The sequence below is a fragment of the Gallus gallus genome, chromosome 1 (genome assembly GCF_016699485.2).
Source record: "Gallus gallus isolate bGalGal1 chromosome 1, bGalGal1.mat.broiler.GRCg7b, whole genome shotgun sequence".
NCBI classification, from domain to species: domain Eukaryota; kingdom Metazoa; phylum Chordata; class Aves; order Galliformes; family Phasianidae; genus Gallus; species Gallus gallus.
The window spans coordinates 96,482,402-96,495,798 of NC_052532.1; the positions used below are offsets into that span (position 1 = coordinate 96,482,402).

At 36.0% G+C, this 13,397-nt stretch overlaps 1 protein-coding gene across 7 annotated transcripts in view; it reads left to right on the plus strand.

Annotated features, from left to right (window-relative positions):
• Nucleotides 1–13,397, plus strand: part of ROBO1 (roundabout guidance receptor 1) — a 707,723-nt gene that overhangs the window by 430,404 nt on the left and 263,922 nt on the right. For 5 of the 7 annotated variants that reach the window (XM_046904542.1, XM_046904541.1, XM_046904536.1 and 2 more), the window contains one exon: nucleotides 11,997–12,323. The exons of the other annotated variants lie outside the window; for them this stretch is intronic. In XM_046904542.1, coding sequence (XP_046760498.1) covers nucleotides 11,997–12,323 — 327 coding nt within the window. The remainder of the gene's footprint in view (nucleotides 1–11,996; nucleotides 12,324–13,397) is intronic. 7 annotated transcript variants of the gene reach the window in all.

Consider the following 13,397-nt stretch of genomic DNA (forward strand, 5'->3'; position numbering starts at 1 on the left):
ACTCACTGAATACTGGCGCTATTTAAACATCTTCCTTGAATCTGCCTATCATATTGAACATCTCAAAAGCTCTGCTTTAGATGTTTAAATACCTGTCAGGCTGTTGAACACTTAGACTATTAGCTACAGATTTTTCCTGAACAGCAAATTCTTCATATATAGTCTGTTAATGTTTCTTTTCACCATCTCTTTTGCTGGTGACAACTTTTTAGAGTATGTCTTTCATTTTTTTTTTACTTCTGTTAATTCTATATGAAAAGATTAAATATAATGTTCATACTTGAAACTGAAGTTAGTGTCTACTATAAGTGCTTTGAAAATTAGGTTTGCTTTGAAACTCTTTACTTTGAGTTTTTTCTTTATTCACAGATTCTGTTGCCTTTTGAGATAGGCATAAACACACACAGAGCATTGTTACTTGCACTGTCTATCTGTCTATATCTGTCTACATCTGTGTATAGATGGTAAAATTTTATCTAGCGAGTGTGTGTTTATGTTGGGAAAGCAGAAGGTATTTTTCAGCAATTTTCCTGAAGCAGTACAGTAAAAATGAAGGTTCTCCTATCTACCTACACCTGGAAACTTTATTGGGCATAGATCAAACTGTGGCTGGGACAGTGCCTTTTGTAGCATGTACCATGGTTAGCTCTTGTCTTCCTTCTTTTCTATGTCTAACAATTAGCTTATTGGATAAAATACTTAAGATCACATAGGAATTCCATTGAGATCCTTGTTTGTGCTTTTTGCTATATAAAAAGACTTTTTTTTACCACAATTACTTTAACATAGCTGTTATTTGCAGTGAGCCAATTTTTCATCTGTAAGGATCTTTGTATTATTGGATAGCTAAGAAATTTGACAGCTTGCACTGGTATAGTATATGAAGCTGGGCAATTTCCTGTGTAACTCTGTTCTTGGTTATGAACCTTCCAGAGAATTTTGCCTGTAACATGATTCAAAGCTCAAACTATGAGAACTTTGGATGGCTGAAAGTTTATGTAAGAGTAAGTATGCAGGCTTGAATTGCAAGCCCTGTTTTTTGAAACTTTGCAGTGGCCACTGAATGATACTCGCGTCTTCAGTGTGGTAGTTTGCAAGCTGTAATGCCATTTTTCACTATGATCAGAACTAAAATCCAGTAGGAGTTGTGTAGGAGTGATGACAATGATGGTGAAAATTTATAATGCTTTTTCACTGTATGTACATAGACTATGATCTCTAATGGGAATTCAGAAATAGTTGTTAATGGTAGCACTAGTTCTTCATCCAGCAAAGAAGAAAACAAATCACTGAGTGATTGTTTTCTTGGCCTGTCCTACTGTATGTTTAAGAGAGTCCTGGGACATTGTTTTCTATGTAATGCAGTTCATCTACTATAGAATGTAACGTTAGAATTACAAAGTTAGGGTTTATGTGAAGTACTCAGTACAATTGTAGGCGAAGAGATCACTGTTCATAGAATCATAAAATGGCCTGGGTTGAAAAGGACCACAATGATCATCTAGTTTCAACCCCCTTGCTATGTGCAGGGTCACCAACCACTACACCAGGCTGTGCAGAGCCAAATCCAGCCTGGCCTTGAATGTCTCCAGCGATGGGGCATCCACAACCTCCTTGGGCAACCTGTTCCAGTGTGTCACCACCCTCTGAGTGAAAAACTTCCTCCTAAAAGGAAGAATTGTTCTTCAGTTTAAATTTGAAACCACTGAAATCTTTAAAAAGCCAGTGAATCAACTGGTTTGAGTAACGTGAAATTCCAACTTCTTGTAGTTGGAAAAGATTACACAGTTGCTCTGAAAAAGATGATTTTGACACGCCTGATATCTGGAAGTTTACTTTTAATGGAAGGTGATGTTTGCTGTTTTCAAAAAAGCTTCATTTTCATGGAAGATAGCAATAGAAGGAGATTTTTAAATCATTGAACTGTGATGTCCTATTGATTGCAATGCCAAGTAACTCACAGCTTTCTCAGACAAATAGTCTGAGATATATTCTGTAGAGCATGTGACTGAACCGCATTTATATGGAAAGGTAACATATATATATACCCCAGGTGTTTTTTGAAAGTACTGTAGTAGTACTAGTTTATTGCTCCAAACAGAATCATCTCTCACCGAGTCACTGAGTGTTCGTTGTTCAGCTCTGCATTACAGTTCCCTTACCTGTGTTCTTACCAGTTCAACAGATGTTTCACTCTAAACCTGTGGGATCCGAGGTCACTTTTTCTTCTCATAGGAGAATCAATGTATTGCTTTCCACCGAGAGTGTTCTATCTTTCACAATTAATACTTAGCTTTATGTTTGAATAAAATAAGTTGTAGAAAGTGAATGTGGATAGAGTTTTAAGTATGTGGTTATTTGATTTGGTGTACAGAATTCATTTTCCATAAACATAAAATACTTCAGAACTGATCTGCACATTCTATGTATTTTAAACAACTCATTTTAAATAGTTTTTTCACTTGGATTTAAGCTTCCGTTTTTCCTTATGCAACTAAAACATGACGGTAGCGTGTTCTTGCAGTAGCAACTCATAATTAAAAATGCCTGCTCTTTTTTGTAGTTGTCCAAACTTATTGTTTTACAGCAAGTCAGACTGACTTAAATGGAGTGACATAAATTTGTTTCAGTCTAAATGTTTAACACGTTAAAATAATAACTATAAAGTAGCTAAGTTACCTCACTTCTATTATGATTATTTATATTCTGTTGTTAATCTTCCCTAAATTGTTAGCATTAACTAATTAGAGCATTAGCTTTGAATTTATTCCTGAGCTGACGTAACTCTCCTACAAATACCTAACATTTGGATTCCTGAGGGCAGTTCTGGTATTTCATTCACCCTTGTAGATATTCATTCATAATTGTCTTCAAAAGCAGGAGTTTGGTGAGGTATTTTGAATTTCTATGTTTCTCCATGGCATTTATTCTTGTCTTTAAAATAAATTTAGTATCAATGGTATGTGATTAGCACAAGCATAAACCTGGGACTGCTGTTAATGGTTATAATACTGCACTTCTGTTGTCTCAGAGTTGAACTATGTTTCCTGATACAGCTGAGAAGAGAAAAAACCCAAGGCTTTATTGAAGCTTGCTGCTTCTTTGAATTCCATGTAGTCCTGGGGAAAAAAAGAATCCTTTATCCGTTTCCTCTGCATCTCTTAAACATTTGATAATGCAGCTCATTAAGATCAGATAGTCTCACCCAGAGTCTGAGATTGCAAATGAATTACAAGTTAATATTGTTAAATGTGGCAAGATGTATGTTCAAGTCCAAAATAGTGTGTAGACAATCCCTCTGAAATACATCAGTCACTCTGAAAGTAATGCCTCCTATCAATTTCCATGGAAATTACAAGAGATGCAAGGAGCACAGTAATACTATTTGATAGAGAAAATTCTCAGCTACAGACCACTAGTTTTCAACATAGTCACCACCATTAGCTGTTGTTTTGCGTTTTTGTGAACAATGAACAAAATCCTGCATGCTGTCCTTGTGAAAGTCTGTACCAGCTGAGATGACCCACTATCACCACTGCTGAAACACAACACCCCCTGCCTTACTGTGCTCACATCCACTGTTTGGTCTCCAGAAACCAGAATATCTGGTCTTCAGTAAGTGTCAGTGAATGTCGATGGGTGCCGGTTTTTCCTCACAGGGATTCAGTGGTGCGCCTCTGCTTCATCTGCACTTCCATGTCAGATACCACTTTGTCAGACTGCGCCTCTGCTTCCATCTGTCACACAGCAACAAAATATTGGAGTATTGGTGAGAAGGTTCATCCTCTACTGCTATACCACCAACATCCTTCTCTGGTGTAATGGACCAACATAATAACATGAGAAGAATTACTTTCAGAGCAGCTAAAGTACTTCAGTTACTTCCATTTAATTTTTAATACTTCGCAGTGCTAATAGCCTGTAAATCGGTATCATCTCAGTTTTAGGGTTCTCAAATGCCATAGTGCTTAGCTCTCCCTGGCTGATGAATTCAGGACCAAAATTGCAGCTGGTGCCATTTTCTCTGCCACTAATTCTCTGATTGCCAATACATATTTCTGTCCAAATAAGAACCATTTTAAACAACCTGAAAGGTGTCATCAATGTAAAATTGTCCCTTCTGGCTTAACTAGAGTTTCTAATTCCAGTGTAGAATTGCTTATTGCTAGTAGATCCCTTATTCCTCTGGCCATTCACTTTTTTCTTGTCATTTTCACTTCCTTTTCACTTTAGAATGGCAGAAGTCACCTGACTCTCCCAAGAGGCTCTCTGCATAAAAAAGCTTTTCTGCCAATATAATTGGAAATACTAGGCATTTATACTTTCAGCAGTTTGCTTGTTTCCTTCACTGCAGCTAAGAACTCTCCTTCTGTTTTGTTGGCTTATCTTTTTTTCCAATTCTGTTTTCCTGTTACAAAATATAAACCAGTAGTTCACAAGTCATGAGATAATTCTACTTAATGGAATAAAACATAATTGAAGACAGGCTTGAAGATGGACAGGAGAGACTGTTGGTCTCTTCTTTGGTACTAATCTTGCTCCTCAATAGAAAAGAAAGCACTGGAAATGCTTTCTTGTGTGACTCATGCCAATCTTTGTCCCCACATCTTCTCACTTTCTGTGGTTCTGATTATCATCCCTTCAATATGCTGCCAGTGTCTGATTCTCTTGTGGACTTCCAATTACTTCAGTATAACTGATATACATAGTCTTTACATAATCCTCTCCTTCCATTGCTGCATCTTCTTCCCAAGCCATCCTTTATACTCTTGACTGCAATTCCAGGGTCATCACTCTAGCAATATTGTAGTCTTCTTTGAGTTCCTCTGTACCTACCTGACTTCATTGCTTTACTCATTCTGCAGTTTAATGTGAATCGCCTCCAGCAGTTTGTCATTTTCAGACTCTCACATTCCAAGCTACTAAGATGAGCTTGCCTTCAGATCCATCTTTGTCTGTTGTGCTCTTCTGTGTATTATTCCAGTGCCAGAAATCTCTTCCAGCGTAACTGCAACCATTTCAAAGGAAGAATGACTGATGAAGTAAGCTTCATTAGCTTTGTATTTGTTTGTGAAATATAGTGTGGTTGCTCACTGTGTCACAGTTAATTTGCAATATTAATAAAAATACTCCTGTAATTTTATTAATCTTTTCTTTAAGGGCGAGTACTATTCCCAAGTTACCAGTTTGATGTGGGATAATGTAATTTTCATTGGATGAAGTTTGGTTTCAAAAGTCAGTGCTCTAAATACTGCTATCTCAGACTCCACTATTCATAAAAGTCAGATGGGATAAATATCTTTCTGGAGAGCAGAACTGAGGGAAGGAAATAAAACTAAATGCTTATACTGGGAACATCACCTACTGCCTGAGGTTTTATGCAAATGGCTCACAGTATCACAACTCAATATAAATGTTGTTACTTAAAATTTTTATTTCAGCTACAATTAATGAATAACCACGTAATGACTTATTTATGCTAATTGCTGGATAAACCAGTAGCATGTGTTTGTGTGATGAAAGTTCTCTGTACATCTATGCCTCATGAAAATAGTTTTTCCAAAAGCAATTTAAAGAGCTATATTTAAATTTGGTTTAAGAAACTAAAGCATGATTCTTAGAGTTATCATTTCCAGCTTCTTTAAAAATGAGAGTTAGACTGATATAGCCTTTCCTGGGAAATACAACTTCCTGGATTAAAACAAAGTTGGTGTTAGCATCTGTGCAATACAGTGTCTGCCAATACTTGTTTCATTCCTATGAGATAGAATATTTAGCTCTAAGATGCCGTCATCATTCCAGAAGACTTTCTGACTAAAAGCTTATAACCTCTTTTGACCTAATCATTTATGTCCAGAGTTATTGCAGAATAAAGAGCAGAAACAAAGCATTTGAAACAACATATGTTGTTTTTTTGTTTCCTCTTATGTTTGCTTAGCTTATTGCTTTAATATTTCAGCTATCTCCTATGCAATTTATGAATTTAAGTGCTGCTCCGAAAGTAATGCCTCATATTTTATTATGTTGACCAGCAACATCAGAGAATTATGGTGGTGACATGGCAGTAGAGGTTACACCTCCCCACCTATATTCCATTACATTTTGTTGCTGTTTGACAGTTGACAACAGAGGGGCATAGCAGCTGTGAAACAGTGGCTCAGCTTCACTTGTACGGATTCATATGAGCATGCCATGTAGGCTCTTCATTGCTAGCAAAAACGCAGAGCTAATGGTGATGACTATGTTGACAAATAGTATTTTGTAGTTGAGAATTTTCTTTATCAGGTAGTGTTATTGTGCCCTTTGCATCTGCTGTAGTTTCCATGGAAATAAATAGGAGACATTACTTTTGGAGCAACCTACATACAAAAGCATCACATAATTTTTATTTCCTAAGCTATGCATATGTTACATCTTGTTGCCGTACAAGAGCCAGACACTAGATCAGACTGGTTCTCAGGCACTTTTTAGTACTGCTCCTATTTAATCTCTTGCCTGGGGAAAGAGGCAGACACAGCTTCAAACTCCAGGCTTTTTGCGGTTATTCTAGATTTTTTTTTCTTTTGTAAATGTGCAGTAAATTACAGGCTTCTGACATCTCCTGATAGTGTCATAGACAAGACAGAAATGTAATATATAATTCATAGTGTGTTAGCAACATGAAATACTTTAAGGTTATCTTTCAATGTGGAAAAATGTTTCAGGCACTCACAAAATTAAGTTTAAAAGCCACTGCCCGCAAGATTTTTTTGAAGGTTTTATAATGTCTTTGCATTTAAAGTGGATTTTTTTTTAACCTAGAAGTACATCCTAGTAACAGAAATAATGATAGAAGGTTTATTTATCATTTCATCTTATTAGAAGCAGAGTCTCCAATGTCAATTAAAGGACGAAAACTAAAGGATTCCTTGGCACAGTGGCGTAAGCTGGATAAAGAGAATGATCAAACCAACAAAACAAAGAAAACACTGGCAACAAACTGTTTCTGGAGAACATCACAGTACTTTCATAGCGGGGGTGATAGTATCCGCTCTTCTCTTCTCAATTGCTCTTCTCTTTTCAATTGTCTACTTAGACAAAAAGAAGAAAAGGAGATGTTTTTCTTCACAGGGAATGAATTGGGGAATTTCAACTTCTGCTGATCCAGACTGAGAATCTTGCTTATCACTTTTTATGGTATCCCTGATATTGGAGAGATCTGGACCTGTTCCCAGCTCAATATTTGGAAGCATTAAACACACCTTAAAATGCATTTCAATAAACTTGTAGACCTGGGTGGGCATTGATCGACCTATGTAACAATGCTGTTACGTTCCAGCCATTCATTTTTCTCTTTAGGATACAAACATCAGCTCATTTGTAGCAATGTAACACCTCAGGCTGTAATCTTTTGTTCATAAAGGCGGCATCATTTTAAAGCATTTTTGAAAATGTGCAGAGCCATGACTGTGCCAAGTTATAGCAGGATTTAGGTATGAAGCATAACTTGCATTTTTTTTTTCCCAAAACTAGAAGTTCAGTACTCATTTGTTAAAGATCAACAGCTGTTGTAAATAAAACTCTTCATAACTGTGCAAACTTTGTGAAACCAGAGCGATACAACTCCGTTCTCATACTGCAGTGTTTTAGAAATACCAGTTCAGTGCAGTTCTGGCTCTTCTGTTTTATGCGAAAGTAGAATTCAAAAGTGAAATTTCTTTGCTTAGCTGAATATTTGGGGGAAATCTGAAAGTACAGGCACAATTCATTAATTACTCCATGCCTTTGATTATGAGTGGAAGATTGCAACATCTGTAAAGGAAATTTCAAAATACTTGCTTTTTAAAATATAGTATTGCAAGCTGCCTAGTTTGGGAAAACACATTCTATTTAGACTGGATTAGGATGGTATATAAAGAGTAAAAATAGTCTAAAAATAGGAGAGACAGATGGAGCTCTTCAGTTATGGAAATAAGAGAGAAAGCAAGTGAGCGTCTCAGTGGGCTTTTTGTCCTCCAGTTCTTTCCTTGCAATTGATCTGCTGTCTATGAGAACAAATAAACTCAATAGGTTAGATTTCATAGATTCACTAAGGTTAGAAGGGTCCAACCACCAACCCATCACCATCATGCCCACTAAACCATGTCCCTAAGTACCATATCCACACAGTTCTTGAACATTTACAGGGATGGTTACTCCACATCTCTCTGGGCAACCTGTTCCAATGCTTCACTGCTTTTTTTTCTGAGAAGAAATGTTTCCTAATATTGTACCTCAACCTCTCCTGGTGCAATTTAAAGTCATTACTTCTCATCCTATTACTTACTACCTGAGAAATGAGACTGACCCTCACCTCACTTGAAATCTCCTTTCAGGTAGTTGCAAAGAGTGGTTAAGGTCTCTGAGGTTTGTTGCATGTCTTCATAGAAAAGCCTCTTCAAGAAAAAAACTTTGATTCTTCTTTAGTTGTTTTTCCCCTGTGACATTGTATCTCACTGCTTTGTAGTTTGCTCTTGAAACAGTATTTTAATTCTCTTTGCTTCTTAACTGTTTATGGTTTGACAATGTCTATGTCAGAATTTATAGAGGAGTTATATATGCACTGCCTGTGGGTATATTTAACCTAACAAGTAGAGAAAGATTTCTGATTACAAGAGCAACTGCAGAACACCTTCCTAATCAGTATAAACAAAACCACAAAAAATACCACCAATTTCTGAAAAGTTTCTGAAAGAAATTGTGTTACAGGGAGTGGAGGCGCTGGTAAATTGGGTTCACTCATATCCTTATGAAGCATAATTATTTGCAAGAATTAGCTGACATTTATTTTAAAGCTGTAGCTTTGTTTATTAGTATTTCATTAATATAATTTGTAACTCAGGTTTTATGTTGCAAAATGAAGTATTTCAGTAAAAGAATGGAATTGAGATTAAGTGCTCTTAAAGTCAGCATTAAATGTTGTAGCTGTGAAATGGAAAGTGAATGGGGCCTTCCTCTTCCCTCCCTCATAGCAGACCAGCAGAACATTTGTTCTCCCAGTCAGCAGCTTTCTTGTTCAAATTCATATTCCCTGCTATTTTTTAATGCTTTGTATATTGTACCAATAAGAAGTTCTAAGTCAAGGAGAAACACAGTTCTTGCCCTTACGAATGTTAGCATTCATCTAATGCTAGCTTTCTTTGAACTTTCATGCCTATGTATTTCAGTGTTTGAATTCTTGTAAAAAATAGTTGTGGCACAGTGTAAGAAACTGGAAACAGGATTTCTTAAAATTGTTCTTTTAAGTAGCATCATGAAATAATTAATATAGTATACTTCAATTGGTGGCATCCTGATGACTTTTTACAAAAGACTTGAATAAGAAGTGAAGCAGAGAGAACAAGTTGGTTAGATCCTTTGGCACAGTGCTGTCACCTTTTAGGGCAGGGAAGAAGCAGCTCTGTTGTATATTTAATGGCAGATCCAGTGTGTAATAGGTCTTCTGTTTTGATTATTATTATTATTATCATTATTATTTGAACCAAATATCCCTCTGGGACGGATTTTTGACAGGTCAGTTACAGAATTAGTGCCCACTGTATGACTGATAGTGGAAGCTACTTTTTCTCAGTGAAGCATAAGTGTATCTTAAATAGGCTAAAAGGAAATAAAGAAATATTAAAAAAAAAAACAAAACTATAAATATGTGGAAAGATTATAACTTGGTTGTGGCAGTGTCCACTAGATCTGTGGTTAACCCTGGCTGTGTGCCGGTCAACTACTCATACAACTTTTTGTCCCTTTTTGCTTCAAGCAATTCTTTTAATTTTCTCCAGAAGGGTTACTTTATAAAATGACAATTTAAAGTAAATAAAAAAGGAACATTTCTGTCATTTTAACTTCTCTAACACTATCCAGCATGGAAATATAAAAAATGTATGAGCGTTCCTGGAGTTTCCTGAGAACTTGACCTTGTATTAGCACTCTTTCCCACTCATGAGTCCCAAGTCTCAATTTTCAAGCAAGTTTAGAGGTCAGTCTTTAAACATTCCTTCTGTACAATACTTTCAGTTAGTGTACGGTGACTTGAATGTTAGCATAGGAAGTGTGCATACAATATATGAAAATAGTATTTCATTTATTTGCAGTCTGGGCCTGGCTGACAGGAACAATAGAAGGCTTGTACTGTGTTGTCTGCTGTCTGTCTGTCTGTACAAATACAAACCTGAGATGCATACTATCACATACGCAGACTCGGGCTTTTGAAACCATTCTTAACTGTCTTTAAGCATTTTACTACATTCTGATTTTGACTTTCTAATCCTTTTTTTCTGCATCCTTCCTTGTAAGGTACATAATTAGTAAGTAAAAGTAATAGTCATCAAAATAAAGTTTTGCTGTGTAGATAGGAATGCAAGGATATTTTAGAGTAGTCAAGCCAAACTACCATAGATTTTGGGATGGTGTGGTTGGTTCCAGTATTAATGTAGCATTTAATTTGTATTGCTTACCTTGGGACAAAGTTAACGTGAAATAAACTTTCATGTAAAGTTGTATATTTCACAATTTTTCCCATTTATATTTTATATATATTACACACACACACACACAGTGGTGTTAGTGACAGTGAGTCACCTCTGCTGGTGATTTTTACACATGCACCATGCAGGCTCTTGTTCATTGCTAGTGAAAATGTATAGCTAATGGTGGTGACTGTTGAAAAAGTGTTTTGTATCAGAGAATTTGCTCAATTATCTAGTGTTATCGTGCTCTTTCTATCGGTTGTAGTTTCAGTGGAAATAAATAGGAGGCATTACTTTCAGAGCAACCTACGTATATACAATACATACAATATTTATATGCTATATTATATATTTATGCCATATATTATATAGAAAACAGAACTCTCTCTGGGACTCTCCTGGTCTTTCCCTCTTTCAAAACTAATTTGAGTTTTTCTGACCTGCAGTGAATAGATCTCTTATGTCTTTCTGGTTCTTGATAGCTTTTCAAATGTACACTATTAATGCTGATGAAGAATTTTGGCATCTATCATTTTAATAATCAGGGATTACTGATTTAAGAGACTAATTTTGACCCTTGTGAGATGGTATATAAAGAAAGAGAGAAATAAGGATGAAAATACCAATTTGAAATAGAAGCAATATTTAAACCCACGAAAGTTTAGATAGCTGCCTATCCCTAATTTTGAGTTCCTGGGCACCCAGCTTGTTCTTGTATTTTTGTGCAGCATTTATCTCTCCAGCGTATCATAGTACTTCCATGCTACTGTGAGCTTACAGTCTGAATTAGTTCATATTTGAATGCCTTTCTAGAAGAGTAACTTGTTTTCCCAATACTTGAGTCCCATTTTTTCTTGGAATTGCAAACTGAATAATTGGTAATCAAGACAGTTAAAATGTAAAATATAAGAAGTAGCTTTAGTTTTCCCTGACACAACTGTAAGATATACCTGGATGTTCGTGTATTTCTACGCCTGTGGTACTTCTTAAGAAGTCACTAAGAAGAACTGATAGTACAAGCAGAATAAAGCGACTGGAAGTATTAGGCTTACTCCACAGACATTGTATGAACTGACAGACTTTATGGATGGTTGAATGAGATTGGTCATGACTTTGTGTTATAAATTAGAGTAGCTTTGTGAGAGATAGCCTGATGACTTTCGAGTATCTGTAGAATTAATTTTCATAATTATACATATATGCATATGAATACATATAAATTTGCATACATTTCAGTATTGATATATTCATGTGTATGATTTAGGAACATGGCAGGTTTATTCCCTAGTATAGGTCACTTTTTGGAAAAGCATTTCTAGTTTATTCACTTAGGGAGATAACCTTACACACAGTGAAATAAAATAAGGAACTTTTTTTTTTACTTCAAAAAAGATGTTAATAGCTATTCTTATTAAATCCTTAACTACCGGGTATTTGTTATGCAGTTATATTGCAAAACACTTGTGACTGCCTGGCAAAGATCTAAAAAGAAATCTGCATGTTTCTATGTTGTAGGCTCCCGTCTTCGGCAAGAAGATTTCCCACCTCGCATTGTTGAACACCCATCTGATTTAATTGTTTCAAAAGGAGAACCAGCAACTTTAAACTGCAAAGCTGAAGGAAGGCCAACACCAACCATTGAGTGGTATAAAGGTGGAGAAAGAGTGGAAACTGACAAGGATGATCCTCGTTCTCATCGGATGCTGCTGCCCAGCGGATCTTTATTTTTTTTACGCATAGTTCATGGACGCAAGAGTAGGCCAGATGAAGGGGTCTATGTCTGCGTGGCAAGGAACTACCTTGGGGAAGCTGTAAGTCACAATGCATCACTGGAGGTGGCAAGTAAGTACAATTCTTCTTTCGCTTTTCACTAACAGCCCCTTGCTGTAATGTTATTTGAAGATTTGGGAAAAAAAAAAATGTAGATGTGGTCTACCTCTGTGTCAGTGACTTAACTAAATTCATTCCTTGTTTTTTTTTGTTTTTTTTTATTATTATTATATACCTATTAACATAGACTTAAGAAAATGGATAGTTACATCACTATAAACTTCAATATTTGATGTTCTCAAAATTCTCAAACATAGGTGCTTCCATGGAATTGTCATTATTTGGTGTTTATTGTGTGTATTTAGTTTCAACTTATATATCCCCCTCCTAAAGTATGCATGAAAAGCATATTATTTGTTAGGAGGTAAGATAGCCAGGATTTTATTTAATAGGGTTCATTTGGAATTGTTCTTTTACAAATAAGTGCTAGGAAGAAAAAAAAAAAAAAAGTGTATTTAGAAACACAAAATAACCTCTTTTTGCTCTGAAAGAAGTGGCCTACAAATTATCTCTTTTAAGTATTTGGCCAAAGGAAGGAACAGTCAAGTGTGTTCGTATCACTTTGTAATGCTTATCTCTTCCTGTATACTCTTTAATCTCTCCTCATTTTAGAGGAAGAGAAGTGTACATGAAAGAGTTTTGAGCAGGCCTTGTGGAGGGCCATGTGTAGGTCAAAAAATGTCAGTTTTGTGGTATTTGAGTACGGAAGAAAGCCTTCCAATCCAAGAGTTAGTTATCTCTCTTTAGTTGCTTCTCTAAGTTTCCTCGGAGACAGCTGGGTGAATCTCTCTTTGAAAATACTGACCTCTCTGTTGACTAAAATGACTTATATTAGGAGCCTGGATAGAGCTGTCTTTCAACTTGTGGGCAAGTTAAGTTGATACTGGTCTTGGTTCATGACTTTGGAAAAACAGATTTCTCACAGTGGCTAGATTTTCACAGCTCCTACTAAAGGCAGAGTAAATGATTGTTAAGTGCATTTATTTGAGCCCTTTACCTATCCTTGTCCAGGTTTGCAGAGTACTTTCATAGCGCTTGTATCAAAAGGATCTCAAGCATTGCATGTAGAACATTAAATGTACATGA